The sequence below is a fragment of the Meleagris gallopavo genome, chromosome 9 (assembly GCF_905368555.1).
Source record: "Meleagris gallopavo chromosome 9, MGAL_WU_HG_1.1, whole genome shotgun sequence".
NCBI lineage: Eukaryota > Metazoa > Chordata > Aves > Galliformes > Phasianidae > Meleagris > Meleagris gallopavo.
In genome coordinates this window covers 11200276-11213765 of record NC_139412.1, presented here as the reverse complement: position 1 = coordinate 11213765, position 13490 = coordinate 11200276, and the positions used below count along the sequence as shown (strand labels likewise).

Genomic DNA, 13490 nt, shown 5'->3' with positions numbered 1-13490 from the left:
AAATGCTACAAGTGCCAATATGTGAAGCAAATGGCTGTGGGCTCCTCCTCCAGAGGAGGACTATAAAACTGGTACCTACCAGGAAATGAGAGGGACAAGACCATCCTCCCATTGAGCCGAAGTGTCACCAAACCAGGTAATTCCAAGCTGCACAGGGAGAAGTGTGGCATTGGTGTTTCTCTTTTATGCTTTTTTTATTTTCTTTTTCTTTTTTCCTTTTTTTTTAATAATACATTTGTTGTATTATCATTTGGCTGAATCGTTTCCTAATTCTCCTCCTAGCAAATAGCCAGCTGTGTGATGTTGCCAGCCATGTGCTGCCAGTTCATTGAGATCTCACTGCAGATCTGAAATGTGGGTTGGGGCTTCCAGGGAACATCGGGGACTTTCATCCCCAAATGAACCTTTGACCATGGGTAAATGCCACAGCTTTGTTCTTTGTCCAATAGTGCTTCTTGGGCACATTTAACTTTCTGCATATTCTGTATGGGATATCAGTTTGGTGTGGTACATCTTGTGTTGAAAGCCAGATTGAATTTTTTACTAAATACTTACAAGACCTTGGTCACTGCAAACACAGCGATGTCTCTCAGGCAACTTTGTGCTGTTTTCCACCAGACGAAAGGCAGGGCTGTAATATTTATTGCAGCTGTGTAGCCTTATAGTCCACTGTTAATCTTGCTGTGTGCTTATCCAAAAGGTATTGCATTTTATTCTTTTAACATGCTTATCTTGAAAGACAGTATTTTCTCAGAGCTACGTAAACATTGGTTATCATTAATAAGGTGGGATGGAAAACCAATTGCGAAGTGCCACTGGGGAATAAGTGTCTGAAAATTTAATGTTGTACTTATATATACACCCAATGGCATGCCAAGCCCTGCTCCAGCCTTTCATGGAGAAGATGTCCTGACACCAGCATATTCCCATTAACTGTGGGCAAGGAAAACAAGCATGAGCAGCAGAAGTTAGTGTGAAGCAGTTGAACACAGTGATATCTGCAAAGCACAGGTGTAAAGGCAAGGTGGGATGGGAAATCAGAGCAGAATGGCCTTTTCTGGAGGGCACGATGGGGATTTACTGTAGAGGACAGGGTGCTCTGAGGCTACAGCCATGTGGCGTGGCTCAGAGGCCATACAAAGAACAGAAGAGCAGTGGTTGAGGCAGGACCTCACCAGCTACTGCAAAACTAAAGCTGGAGCATGCCTGGAGCAAGAGGGAAAAGGAGAGAAGGTGGAGGAGATTGGTGGCTGTGGCTTTGCTCTTGCTGCCCAAGGATCATCCCAGGCTGGGCATCCATTCAGTAAGCCAACAACTGGAAAGGCCTAGCAGTGCCCCACTGATCCTCATGGTTTCCTGGGCAGTAACTGCGCTGGCTGCTACCCTGCACAGGGAGCCCTCAGACAGCAAAAAGAGATTTCCCATGTCCACCTCTGCTGCCACACCACCTGCATTGCCTACACCATCCTCACCTCAAGAGCTACACTGTGTGAATCTCAAGAAAGGTCTTGATCCCTCCTTTCTCTGCTGCACTAAGCAGGGAGCAGAGATACTATCCATTTTCTGTGCTGAATTGGAGAAGCTGGTCCTTACAAAGTGCTGGAGGAAGCAGCTGTACAGCAACAGCACTGATGAGTGACTTCATTGTAGGCACAAGCGAGGCTTGGGCATATTTCAAAAAGAAAACACCACTGTTTCCTTGTTTCTCCAAGTCTTGGTGCAGCCCATTACTGATGCTGTTACCACTGAAATTAATTTGGTGTGTCCTTATGTTGCCTGGAATGAAGGGAGGAGGTTATGGACTTTGCCTCCCAGCTGCTGAAATGTTCATAAGGCAGGGAGCACATATCTGTGTCCCCAGTGCAAGCAGAGCAGCTCTGTAACTGTTTCCAGCCCCAAAACTTTCTTTCACCCAAGGGAAGCTCCTTCATCATTCTCTTTTGATATCTTGACCCAAATCCTCTTCTTTTCTTTCCTTTTATGCCTGTGTGTCCTGATACAGCACATTTGGGTACTTCTCAGATGTCCTACGAAGGAGAGCACTGCAAGCAGAGGGAAACAGCCCTATGGGTTGTCTTCCCAACCCTTCCAAAACCAAACTATTGCAGGCTCTAAAACTGCTACCACAGTTAATTACACAAACCAAGTGAGTCTGCAAATAGGAAATCACTCCTCTGAGCCAAGCAGCCACCCAGCCAGCCCATCTTCCTCCATAAAATCCTTCTCACCCTCCTCCAGAGTCCAATTCAAAACAAAGTGCCTAGAAAGTTGCTGTCTGAGCTACTTCAGAGTGAAACATCTGGAGGAACTTAGTATCATATCCCTATTCCAAATATAACCGCTGAAACCAATCTGCTTGCTTGTATCAGAGTGCCTTTTAAAATGTAAGAACCTCATACAGTGCACAGGTGGCTGTTGATCTGACGTTTCTGAGCACACATCACTTCTGAGGGACTCCTTCAGGTCAGTAACTCATACCAGTGTTTGATGTTACAAGAGAGAGTTCCTTCTGCAGCACTGTGACACGGTGCAGCTTTCTGAACTGAAAAGCCCTACCTGTAGTGCAAGCAAACAATCAAATGAATTAATTGTTCCCCAGAGATGGGACATGTTTCCTCTCCAAATTTCATGAGAGTTTAATTTGTCAAATCTGTTCAGAGCTGTTAGGAGTCAATACGGACTATTTACCCTTCTTTCTTCTTGTGAAAATTGCATCCTTTAAGATAAATAGAAGAAAGAAAAATGTTCATTTTTCAATGAAACAAAAGAATTCGGAAGCCACTGATATTTGAAAAACAGTGCCTATCTGCCCAGGAATACTGTGTGTTTAAGAGCAGACACTGGGATTCAGGTTCATTAATATTCACACAATTGTTCTTTGGATGGTGCAGAATCTGCTCCCTTCACTCCTCCTCACTTCCCGTATCAACAGGAGCTCTGCTTTCTTTTCTTTCCAAAAGGTTTTTTGGAATAGCTGAGAATGGAATACATCACCTTCTCCCTTTCCAGCTCATTTAGGTCACAAAATATTCTAAAAATACTGAAAAAAGCAAGAATATTACTGTTTTATTTTCATCCTTGTTTCCTAACAAAAACCTCCAGAGAGCAAACTCCAGCTCATGGTACCCAGGAGTGCAGAGGAATGGAAATGTGGGGGCTGCTTACAAATAGACGAGTTAATGGCAGAAGTATGAAGGGTTTGAAAATAGACTATTTAGTCACTGGGGTTTTAAGAAAGGGATGGAGCTGGAAAATTCCATCTGGAAGGGAGACTGTGTATGTGTGTGCAGTGCCTGCCTGTTTGTCTGTAACAGTGGATAAGAAATGTCCTGAATTGGCTCAAAAATACTTTGTGGGTTTAATCTGAATGTTTGTTCATTTGTGTTAGGCTATTCATTCCTCTCCATCTCCAGCAGCCCAGAGAAGAGAAGACTGGAACCATCACCACCACCTGCAATGCTTTGGGGCACCTAAACATGTTTTTGCCAGAAATCTTTGTCGCCTAAATAGGTTGTGTGTGTTTTTTCTGGATAGGCCTCTGGAAAGTAGGCACCTAAAGTTGTTCTTTGAATGGAGCCTTTGTCTCAAGTGATGAGGAGGGAAGCATGTTGGAAACACCTGAGCCTGTCACCAGCTTCTCCCTTTTGGAGCAGGGGCAAGACTCTGGACTCTGGCTGAGCGCCCGAGGCCGAAGAACTCTGGTCTAGACACAGACACATGTGGAGAGACGGTGAGGTTGTGGGGGTGACCACTGACATTGTTGTTTTGTCTGAAAGGGCCATGGTGAGCACGGTGGGTTTTGCAGCTGTCTTCTACAGTGAGCCGGCTGTGCTGGGGCTCCTGGCAAACGTCGTCAGCGCCTTCCTCCTCTGCCTGCAGAACTTTGCCACAGCACACACAGGCCTCAGGCCACAGGGAGCAGAGGATGTCCTCACAGGTGGGTGACAATGCTCTTTTGGGACATCTCTACCAGGAGCCTGGTCCAAACCCTTCGTGTGCCATTCCCCAGCCTTCATAGATCTAAACCAGACTGGTGCTCCTGGCCCCACTCCTCCTGCTGAGCATACCGAGGGGCTCAGTGGCTGCACAACAAGGCCCAGCGCAGAAATTTGTCATCAAGGTGGGAGCTGAGGAAAAGATAGAGGCCACAGGGCTTGACACAGATGTCACTTTTGGGATCTGTGGCGGGATGTCCCTAGGTGTTTGGTCTTCCTGTGGCTTGCTTCCCTCCTGATGTCTTGTTGTGTCTCTCAGGTGTCCACCTCATCCTGATTGGAGGCTTTGTCCAGCTCCTGGCAGGATTTCTTGCCTTCCGGAAGTATGACCACCTCGGAGGCGCAGCCTTTCTCACCTTCTCTGCTCTGTGGAGTAGCTATGGAGCCACACGCATCATTTCAGCTGCTTATCCTCCCTTGCAGAACATAACACTGTCCTTGGGGAATGCCAGTCAACTCCTGTCCTCCACCATGACACACCTTTCTACTAGCCAAAGTGCAGTGGCAGGGCTTGTGGCCTACATTTCCATTTCCTTTATTCTCTCCTTCTGCTCAGCTACAGTGAACTACATCATGCCTTTCATTTTTGGGGCCATTGCTCTTGCCCTGGTATTTGAAGCCGTTGCACTGTTTGGCCAGTGGGCACTGATAGTGTCAGGTGTCACTGAACTTGTCATTGTCCTGTGTGGGTTGTATGGTGCGATGGCTCTTCTGTTGAAGGGGATCACGCAGCGGTACATCCTTCCAGGCTTTGGGCATCCACTCTTTAATGTCTTGCTACTGGGGTCAGCACAGAAGAGCTCTTCCAAGGCCATCGGAGAAGAGAAGAAAAAGAATACAAAGTATGCTGAGCCAATGGCCTTAGGCAACATCTGTGACACTGTCTCTCCATTTATATTTGCTTTTTACTTCTTTGGGTACATGAAGACCTTCTGTGTTGGAGCAGCGTGGATATCCATCATCTCCAGCTGCCAGCTTCTCTCCAGCTTCTACAGCTATCTCAGAGGTGATATCTACTACACTACCAAGTTTGGTGTCCACAGCCTCCTCTGGCTGGTAATGTCTTGGGAAGAGTTTGTACTCACCACCTTCCTCGAGCCAGGCAAAGCTCAGGAGAGCAGGCTGGGAATGTTTGGAGGGTGGTTCTTCTTGGTTGTTGCCTGCATGCTGTTTCTGATGTCAGCCCACAAAGACACCCTGGAGATGTTGCAAAATGCTTCTTTCATCATCCTCACGTCTGCCTTCATCCATCAGATCCCACTGTCGGGTGCTTACCCATTCCTGGGAGCTGCCTGTAGCCTCTGCACCGCTCTCTCGATGTATGCCACTTTTGCCAGTCTTATCAATTCCATTGGGGAGAAGGCTTTGATTCCAGTTGGCAAACAAGCTATGTCCAGTTCAGCTCTTCAAACCACACTGATGGCTGCCAAAATCTGCTTCACTAGGTCCAAGAACCTCCCAAGTGGCACCAAAGCTGAAGTGCCAGATGCCTTGTTCTACATCTGCAATGGCCTGGCAGCAGTCTCTGCCATCCAGGGTACTCTCAGTGACCCCAATAGGCAGCAACTCTCCATACCCTCCGTGCTCATCCCAGGAGCCATAATCCAGCTGTACGTCTGCAGGATCCAGGTTCAAGGAGGCAGAAGGTTTGGTTGTGTTCTCCCACTCTGCTATGCTGCTTTTTGGGGAACATGGACCTGGCTTCGGTTGGCAGGTAACAAATGCCAGGCTTTCTATTTTGCTGTCCCAAAACTAAGAGATGCTTTTAGGAAAATTCTTTTTGATTTCTTCTGTATAATTTCTTCTCTCAGAAGATTTACACAAAATTACCAATATTTCTTCTTGTAAAAAAAAAAAAAGAAAAAAAAAGAAAAAAAAAGAGGGAATGGCCAAACAACCTGTCTTATACTCATGCAATTAACTGCCCTTGATGCAGTCACTTGGTGATCTGACAACTACAGGAGTCTGAATTATGTCTTTCTTTGATCCCAACTGAGGTAAAGATTTCCCTGCTAAACTGTCATGAGACAGGATTCAGACTGCCGTAGGACTGTTATTTCAGAATAACAGTTCAGTAGACACTTCTTAGGTGGCAGAAGATTCCAGGTTCTGCATTTATGCTTCAAAAGCCTGGAACAATTCATCTTAGCTGCTTGTAGACATGGAACAAGATCTCAAAATGCCTGAGCTTTATGAAACCTTATTCAGCACCATGTTCAGAAGCGTTTCACACGGCCTCCCTTCTATTGAAATGAGTACCTCTGGGAAAACTTATACCTATTGCCAAAGTGGCAGGAAACTATTAGTCTTTGAAGCCAGATTTTCTTGTCTTTTACAAGCTGGAAGTAAAATCATCAGGGTTTTTGATAATGATCACCAGTTCTTTGGTTAATACCTGAACTAGTTTGCACTACAGATATAATGGGTTTCAATCCATTGGGATACTTCTTAGCAATCACAGTCAATTAATTTGAACTGCAGATATGTCATTCCGTTACTGGCTTGCTCACAACTAAACATTCTGGTCCTATTTCAGGCCACCTGATGAACATAGGTGCAGGGAACAGTGAAGGATTTACTGCTGGTGCTATTGCCTTTTTGGTGCTCAACGCTTTTTTAATGATTTTAGGTAAGTCTCAGTACCACAGATGATTGATGTTGGGGAGTGTTTGGGGCCAGATCACTGTTCTCATCTGTGGGCACTCTGTGGAGGAAATGCACAAGAAAGGGAGCCTCAGATCTCTCTGTCACACCAATTAGGCAAGAACTGAAATGTTTTGCCCACAGCCAGTAACAGAAGCTGAGCTGGGCTTAGAAGAAACAGTCATAAGGGAAAGGAAGAACATTTCAAAGAAAATAAATGGTTCAAATGAGGTGAAAGTGTTAGACGGACTGGACCACTGGCATATAACCACAGTCAAACTCCAGCCCAGCTGCTGTAAATCAGCTGCTTCTTGGCTCTTCGATAAGTGTTTTCCATGTGAGCACAGAGTATTGGCAGATGAACGGCTTGGCAGTTTTTCTCCTGAAAGCCAAGGGCTAACTAAACCACATCCATATCTCTGTGAACAGGGAAGTCAGATCGGATACAATTAAGTTCATTTATGAACTCTTCTGCTGTTTCACACACATTTTTACAGGCATTTCTCTGATGTGGGTCAGTCCTGTTTATATTTCTTTCCACAGCTTCCTCTTTTAATGTGGTGCTTCTCTGCATGACCCTGGTAGTGGAGCTCCTGACCATTTGTTTTCTGCTCTTCACATTGGAGATCCTCCCTTTGCCATTTGAAAGTGAGTTGTAGGTGAACTTGGTCCTCAAACCTTCACCCAGTGGGTGCAGTGAGTGGGTCTCTCTTTGGGGAGCAATATTCTGCATCAGTTCAGTATGGAGAAAGGCAAGCAAGCAAAAGATTGTGTGATCTTCCCCTAGAAGACTGAGTACGTGCAAGCTGCAGATGCTGAGCGTTCTGGCTCCATGGCTGCAGGAGGAAATGTTCCTTCATACCATCTGCAGCAACTTGGGCCCCCTAATAAACATCTAGTATGGCAGATACTTTTGAATCAAGATGAACTCCTGAAGCTCTGTACAGTTCTACTTTCTAGTAGTTGTTCGGTGAGCCAAGACTTGGAGTGAATTAATATGCCATTGACGTGAATGGATGTAGTTCTGTTCAAATTCTGGCTTTGTAGCAAGTGAGACTGATTTGAAATTATACATAGTGCTTTAGAAAGATGTTTTTTTTAGAAGGTTTTCCACCAGCAAATTAAAAAAAAATGTCAGGTAGACCAGCCTGGAAATGCCTTGAATTTTTAGACTCACAGATGTGCTGGACTATAAATGTTGTGTGACAGGAAAAGCTGAAGTAAGTTTGCAATTCTGGGAAGACGAGACACAAAAGAAAATAAAACTTCGCCAGCACTCTTCCTCCCTTTGACCCTCTGTGGTTTGATTTTCAGTTGTAATGTTATGCATCTTCAGCATCATCTGCTTTTACGGAGCAACAGCATCACTTGCAAACAGCATGTTTGGGAAGGACCTCATGATGATGGGACCCTCTCTGTTCACAGTAAGAGATGTTTTGCATAACAGTGTAGCTTCCTTGTTTAGGAGAATATTCCAAGGTATTCAGTCTTGCCTAGAGGAGTGCAAGTTTCTATCTTTCTTTCTTTGACCCATTTACTGCCATTTGAAATCCTTGTCACAGTACTGCTGTAGGAAGATTTGAGCCAAAAACAAGGTACTTTCCACTAGGAATAATGTGTATGGAAATCTGGAGAATAGGCAAGGACACTTACAAGTTTAATGTCACCTGCTTTAGGTGAAACACACCTTAAAGTGCTGCCTCTGCCTTTTGAGGCCAAGAGAGAATGGTACAATGAGATGTCTGTGTTCAAGGAGACCAAATCATAGAATCATAGAATCATTTGTGCTGGAAGGGACCTTTAAGGGCATCTGGTCCAATTCCCCTCCAACAAACAGGGACAGATCATTCTCTGTATTTCATATATTGGCTTATTCCCACGCTAATGGCTTTGATTACTATCAGGCTGAGAGCTCTAAGAAGAACACTGAAGATCCCCCACCCTGCATCTGCCCCAAGTCCCACTGTACCAGTGGCCTGAGAACCATTGCTGACTTGCTGAACACAGGAGCAGTGTGTGGGGTCCCAACAGACACCGTGTATGCTTTGGCAGCCTCCTGCAGACACCCTCAAGCCATTGAGAAAGTCTACAGAATCAAGGTGCGGATACAAAACTGACTTGTTACTTGGATGCTGCTGGCATCCCATAGATCAGTAATGTATGCAAAGAGAAATGGGAACCCCTTCTTCCAAGTTGTTCTGACTCAGAACTGAGCAGGTAGAGTCTAGCAGGAGCTTCAAAAAAGGCCACGGGACATTTTTTTAAACTGAACAACTGGCAGGAAGAGCGTTCACTGATTTGGGTGTGTAGCACTGGGAATTAGCAACTTTCTGCTTCACTGAAGGGGACAAAACAAAAACCCAATCTTGAACAGCCCTGACACTTGTCCTAATTGGGTCCAAACCTGTCCTCTCTGCTTTATGAAGTGCTGAATCAGAATCCCAGGTTTAAACTTGCCCAGATTTTGGGAGACATTCAGTTCTGGAAGAAGACCCAAAGTTTGCACCTTAAATACTCTTTTGCAGCTTGGCCCCTTCAGTTCTCCATGAGGCAATTTCCTGGCTAGCCTGGAGAAATAAGCATAACAGACTATCTCAGCTGGCACTTAGTGTGAACATCAGCAACAAAGGCAGTCTTTTCTGTCCTGCTTTGGTGCCAATGCTGTCCTTCCTTGTCACTGAGAGAATATAAACAGAATGTAAATACATGCCCAGTTCCTTAGTCATTTGGCCCTGTTGAAAGTGATGTCAGCTGAGGACTGAAATGACACTGCTTTTTGAGCTCTTTTATTTTCCTTCCATATCATCGCTCACTTTATAACAAGCTTATGTCAAAGCACCAAAGAACTAAAGAAGTGGTCACATAGATACCAGTTTCAGGGGGTTAGATTTCCCTTCCACTATCCTGTTGGGTTTTCTGTTGATTTATACCAGCAAGTTAGAAGAAAATCAGGCCTCTGGTGTATAAGACATTGAAAACACTGATAATGAGAAGAACATTGCCCTGCCTGCGTTGGTTGTGTCTGAAGCAGGGGAATTGGGTACATCCTGCCAAGATCCCAAGAGCAGCCTACTGTCCTCTCTCTTCTTCAGTTTGCACATGCAGATTGAGCTATGGCACAAATCACAGCATGCAATCCACTCCTATGCTCAGTATTTTCAGCAGAGATAGTGCCTTACTTGCTTGGAGCCTGTGGTCCCTAGGCAGTATACATCCAGTGGGCTTAGATCTTCTTGATGCAGACTTTTTTCTTTCTGTTTTTTGGTTTTGTAGGACAGGCCTCAAGAGAAGCCCATCTGCATCTTCATTTCAAACCTGGATCAGCTGCGAGCAGCTGCTCCTCCCATCAGCCCACTGCTGTGGGAATTCATGGAAAATGTTTACCCAGGTGGTGTTGGCTGCATTATCAAGAAAGGAGAATGGCTGAAGAAGTTAGGTGAGTTGAACAGGACAACACCTTTCATGATTTCAGAAATCTATACATTCTCTGAGATGTCAAGGGGGAGAGCTTCTGTTCATTTTACCCTGAGAAAACACTTCTTACACATCTTAGTACTACGTTAAACGTAGGATGTTAAAGTGCTGGAATGACTCATAGGCAATGAGAACCAGCATGATGGTCTCTTTAATCCAGTCAGACTCAAAGAAAGGGAGGCTCATCTGGGAGGTCTGGGAGGGTTGCATCTTGCAAGCTCATTGCTGTTAGCTAGGAATGAGCAAGCCATGGGTGGAGGATCAAAAAGAGATGAGCAGTCCAGAACAGAAGGATGTACTTGGACCCTTTTCCTTCCTGACATACGGACTAAGAGAAAACACTGTAAGAAACAGTATGATTTGCACATAGACTTAGTTTCTGGGAATCAATGGAAATGTTAGAATACAGAGAAGCAAATAGGAGTTATGCATGCTAACCCGGTGGAGGTGTGTGGCAAAGAGTAGGGAGGTGGGAAACAATCACAAAGAATTTGATTCTTGGATGTAGGTAAATCCATTATCTATGAAAAGAGCTATGCTGATCTGCAGCCACTGAGGTTGTGAGATTTTCCCTTCTGATTCTTACTATTCTCTTACTCCCAAAATCTTACAGCTGCACTCATGGATTTCTGATCAAATGTGCTGCTTTTCTGAAATTGCACAAGGAGTCTTGCCATTTTATTTGGCATATGGAGCAGAGTCACTTGCAATGAGAGTAGGCGGTATTCCAACAATGCCTTGCCAAGTAGACCTCTTCCAGCATCCTCTGTTTGTCTTTCAAGGAGTTGGAGAAGGCTACAGCAGAGTGGGAACTCAAGACAGTATAATGATCAGAGTGCCTGACCTGACTGTCCTTGTGCACCTCATTGACATGACGGGGCCTTTGGCAATCACATCTGCTAATCCTAGTGGAGAAGTTGACAGCACACATCACGACATGGTCATCTCGTGAGTACCCTGTTCACTGCATTTCTACTGCAAACCACCCAATAGGTGGGCAGCCATCATGATTTGATGCTTTATGTTGAGAGGAACTTCAGCATAAGGCAGTATGAAGTACCATGCAGCTTTCTTTCTTCTTTTCCCTACAGACGTCTCGGCCATAAGCTGGAGGGTGTTCTCTGTGATGGAGAATCTGATGAAGTGGTAGCATCAACTGTGGTCAACTGTACAAGGATTGATGAAAGTGAGTGTCAGAAGCACCTTTCCAGTAGTATATTCCATGGTTGCTCCCATTCCTTTCAGTAATATCAAACTGGCAGCACAGTGTTCTCAAAGAGTAACAGGTCTCGTGTTGCCCAGATGTTTGCAAACATGTTGACAAAAGATGTCTTTGGAGGGCCTCTGTTTTAGCAGAATGAGGCAGTGAGAAGCAAAGCTATGCCTCAAAATTTGCCTTAGAAGAGAGAAAATGCTTCAAGTGTGAGGGTGAATGCTTCTGAAAGGAAGGGCATACGTTCCTTGTAGACCACCAGAATTAAGATAGAGTAATGGGTGTTCATCCACAGCAATGTAGAAACACAAACTGTAGTCTTGTTTGCTGGCTCTGGGTCATCATTTGGGTGGGATTCTTTAGTAAAAAACTAAACTCTTTCTGACAAAGTTTATTATTTGGAGGCACTAAGTATCTAGATGGCTTTATTGGTTCACTGTGTTTCTTTATGTTGGAACATAATCCCTTTTCCTTTCTTTCCCCCTTTGGGGATTATCCTAATTTTCTCATTCTTGCTCTGGGAAGGTGGCATCACCATCTTGAGAGAAGGCTGCATACCAGCAGGCAAGGTGATGCAGATATTTGAAAGAGTAAAGAACAGAGTAGTCTGACACCGAAGAAAACCTCCTCTGAGCAAAGGAACAGCATCTACTCTCACAAAAAGACATGATGAATCCCAAACCTCGCTGGAGCAGTTGGCCTTGTGAAAGCCATACCTTCTCTAATCAAGCACTTACCTCCTTGGGAAGCAGCAGCACTTTCCCATCCAGTGTCTCTCCTGGGAGCGTTCTGTGGCTATTAATTGTTTATCTCCAGTAAGTGCCTGAAACCGCTAGGAAATCTGCCCACAGAGTGCCAGCAGGATCAGGAGCTGATGCTGCACTGCAGGAATTCCCAGAGCGCCAGTGTTTCCTGAGTGCCTTGGACTGCGGACTTCATGCTTGCTTGTATACTCCCTTCTACAACACTCAGATCTGTGTATTTTAAACAGCTGAATTCAACTAAATAAATCTTCTTTTTGGAATATAAGAAAAAGTCTTTAGCTTTCACTTGCTTTCCACCAAACTGTTCATCCTCCAAAAACTGCAATGCTCTACCACTAAGCGCTAGGGGAAGAAATAAATATTGGAAGGCACATTCCTGACAGAGGGTGTACAGTGAGTTATTCACCCCCTGCCCTGCCCTGGCATCCTCACAGCCACTCCCTGCTTGGACCAGGACACTTCCCAGCTGGTCTTGGGGTACTTAATGCAGAAAGCAGCAGCTGATGTGGGCCCATGGTAAATGGAGGCTGAGGGGAAATCAGGGAAGAGGGGAATTCACTCTTGAAGGAGGCAATCCTTATTAAAAAAAACAATGAGCTAGGGCCCAAAGGCTGGCTTCAAAACACATATATGAAATTCAGATTTGGAGGGTTTCTGTAATGTTTTTCCCTGTACCAGAAGCAGTGTCCAAGCAGCAAATCTCTGCCAGTTCCCTACAGTTGTTCCTTCTCCTCCCTCCTACTCTGGGCAGGCAGATTGTTCCCTTGGCATGCATGCAACACCATCTCCTACCACCCAAGGGACAAGCCCCTTTCCAGCTCCCCTTTATCATAGCTTTGGAGTATCCTTTTCTGCTTCTCATGGGCTTCTCGCCAAGGTCACATCAGAGCAGGAGTTCCCTCCCTCCCAAATCACCAGATACTCCTCCAAGACTTGAGTAGCCAAACCTGGTGGGGTTTTTGGGGCTACATTCCTCCCACACTTCATTACGAACACGTAAACAAACACTGACTCTGGTTCTGAGCGTGCTCAGCTTGCTTTGGCACTGGAGTTGTTGTCGCTCTGCTTCTCCTCAAGGTGCAGCCTGCCATTTAGCCTGTGCTCAGAAGTCCCCATAAATAGCAGCTTTGACTCTGGCTCCATGTGATGGATGTTATGTCACTACCCACAGTCCCAATTGAAAGCCTTTGGCATCTGTTCCTCAGGTCTGAGCACAGACTGCCCTTGACGCTGCAACCTGGAGCCTTCTGACCCCAAAACCCACCTGTACCCTCTGCCAAGGGCACTCACTGTAGGCTGTGCTGGGCACTGCAGGACATTCCCAGCCTTCTCTGGTTTTTCAGCCCCTGCCAACTTCTCTAAGTGGAGTGAAGTCATGCTCCCCTCCCTGCACATACCCTC

At 45.4% G+C, this 13490-nt stretch overlaps 1 protein-coding gene across 1 annotated transcript; it reads left to right on the top strand.

Annotated features, from left to right (window-relative positions):
• Nucleotides 1–40: 40 nt before the first annotated feature.
• Nucleotides 41–12364, top strand: LOC100545276 (uncharacterized). The gene is made up of 11 exons (XM_085230633.1): nucleotides 41–136; nucleotides 3777–3937; nucleotides 4255–5709; nucleotides 6532–6624; nucleotides 7182–7286; nucleotides 7953–8062; nucleotides 8543–8737; nucleotides 9912–10074; nucleotides 10895–11060; nucleotides 11204–11298; nucleotides 11851–12364. Exons 2-11 carry the CDS (start codon nucleotides 3781–3783, stop codon nucleotides 11934–11936), a joined length of 2625 nt encoding a protein of 874 aa, XP_085086759.1. The 5' UTR covers nucleotides 41–136; nucleotides 3777–3780; the 3' UTR covers nucleotides 11937–12364.
• Nucleotides 12365–13490: the final 1126 nt, after the last annotated feature.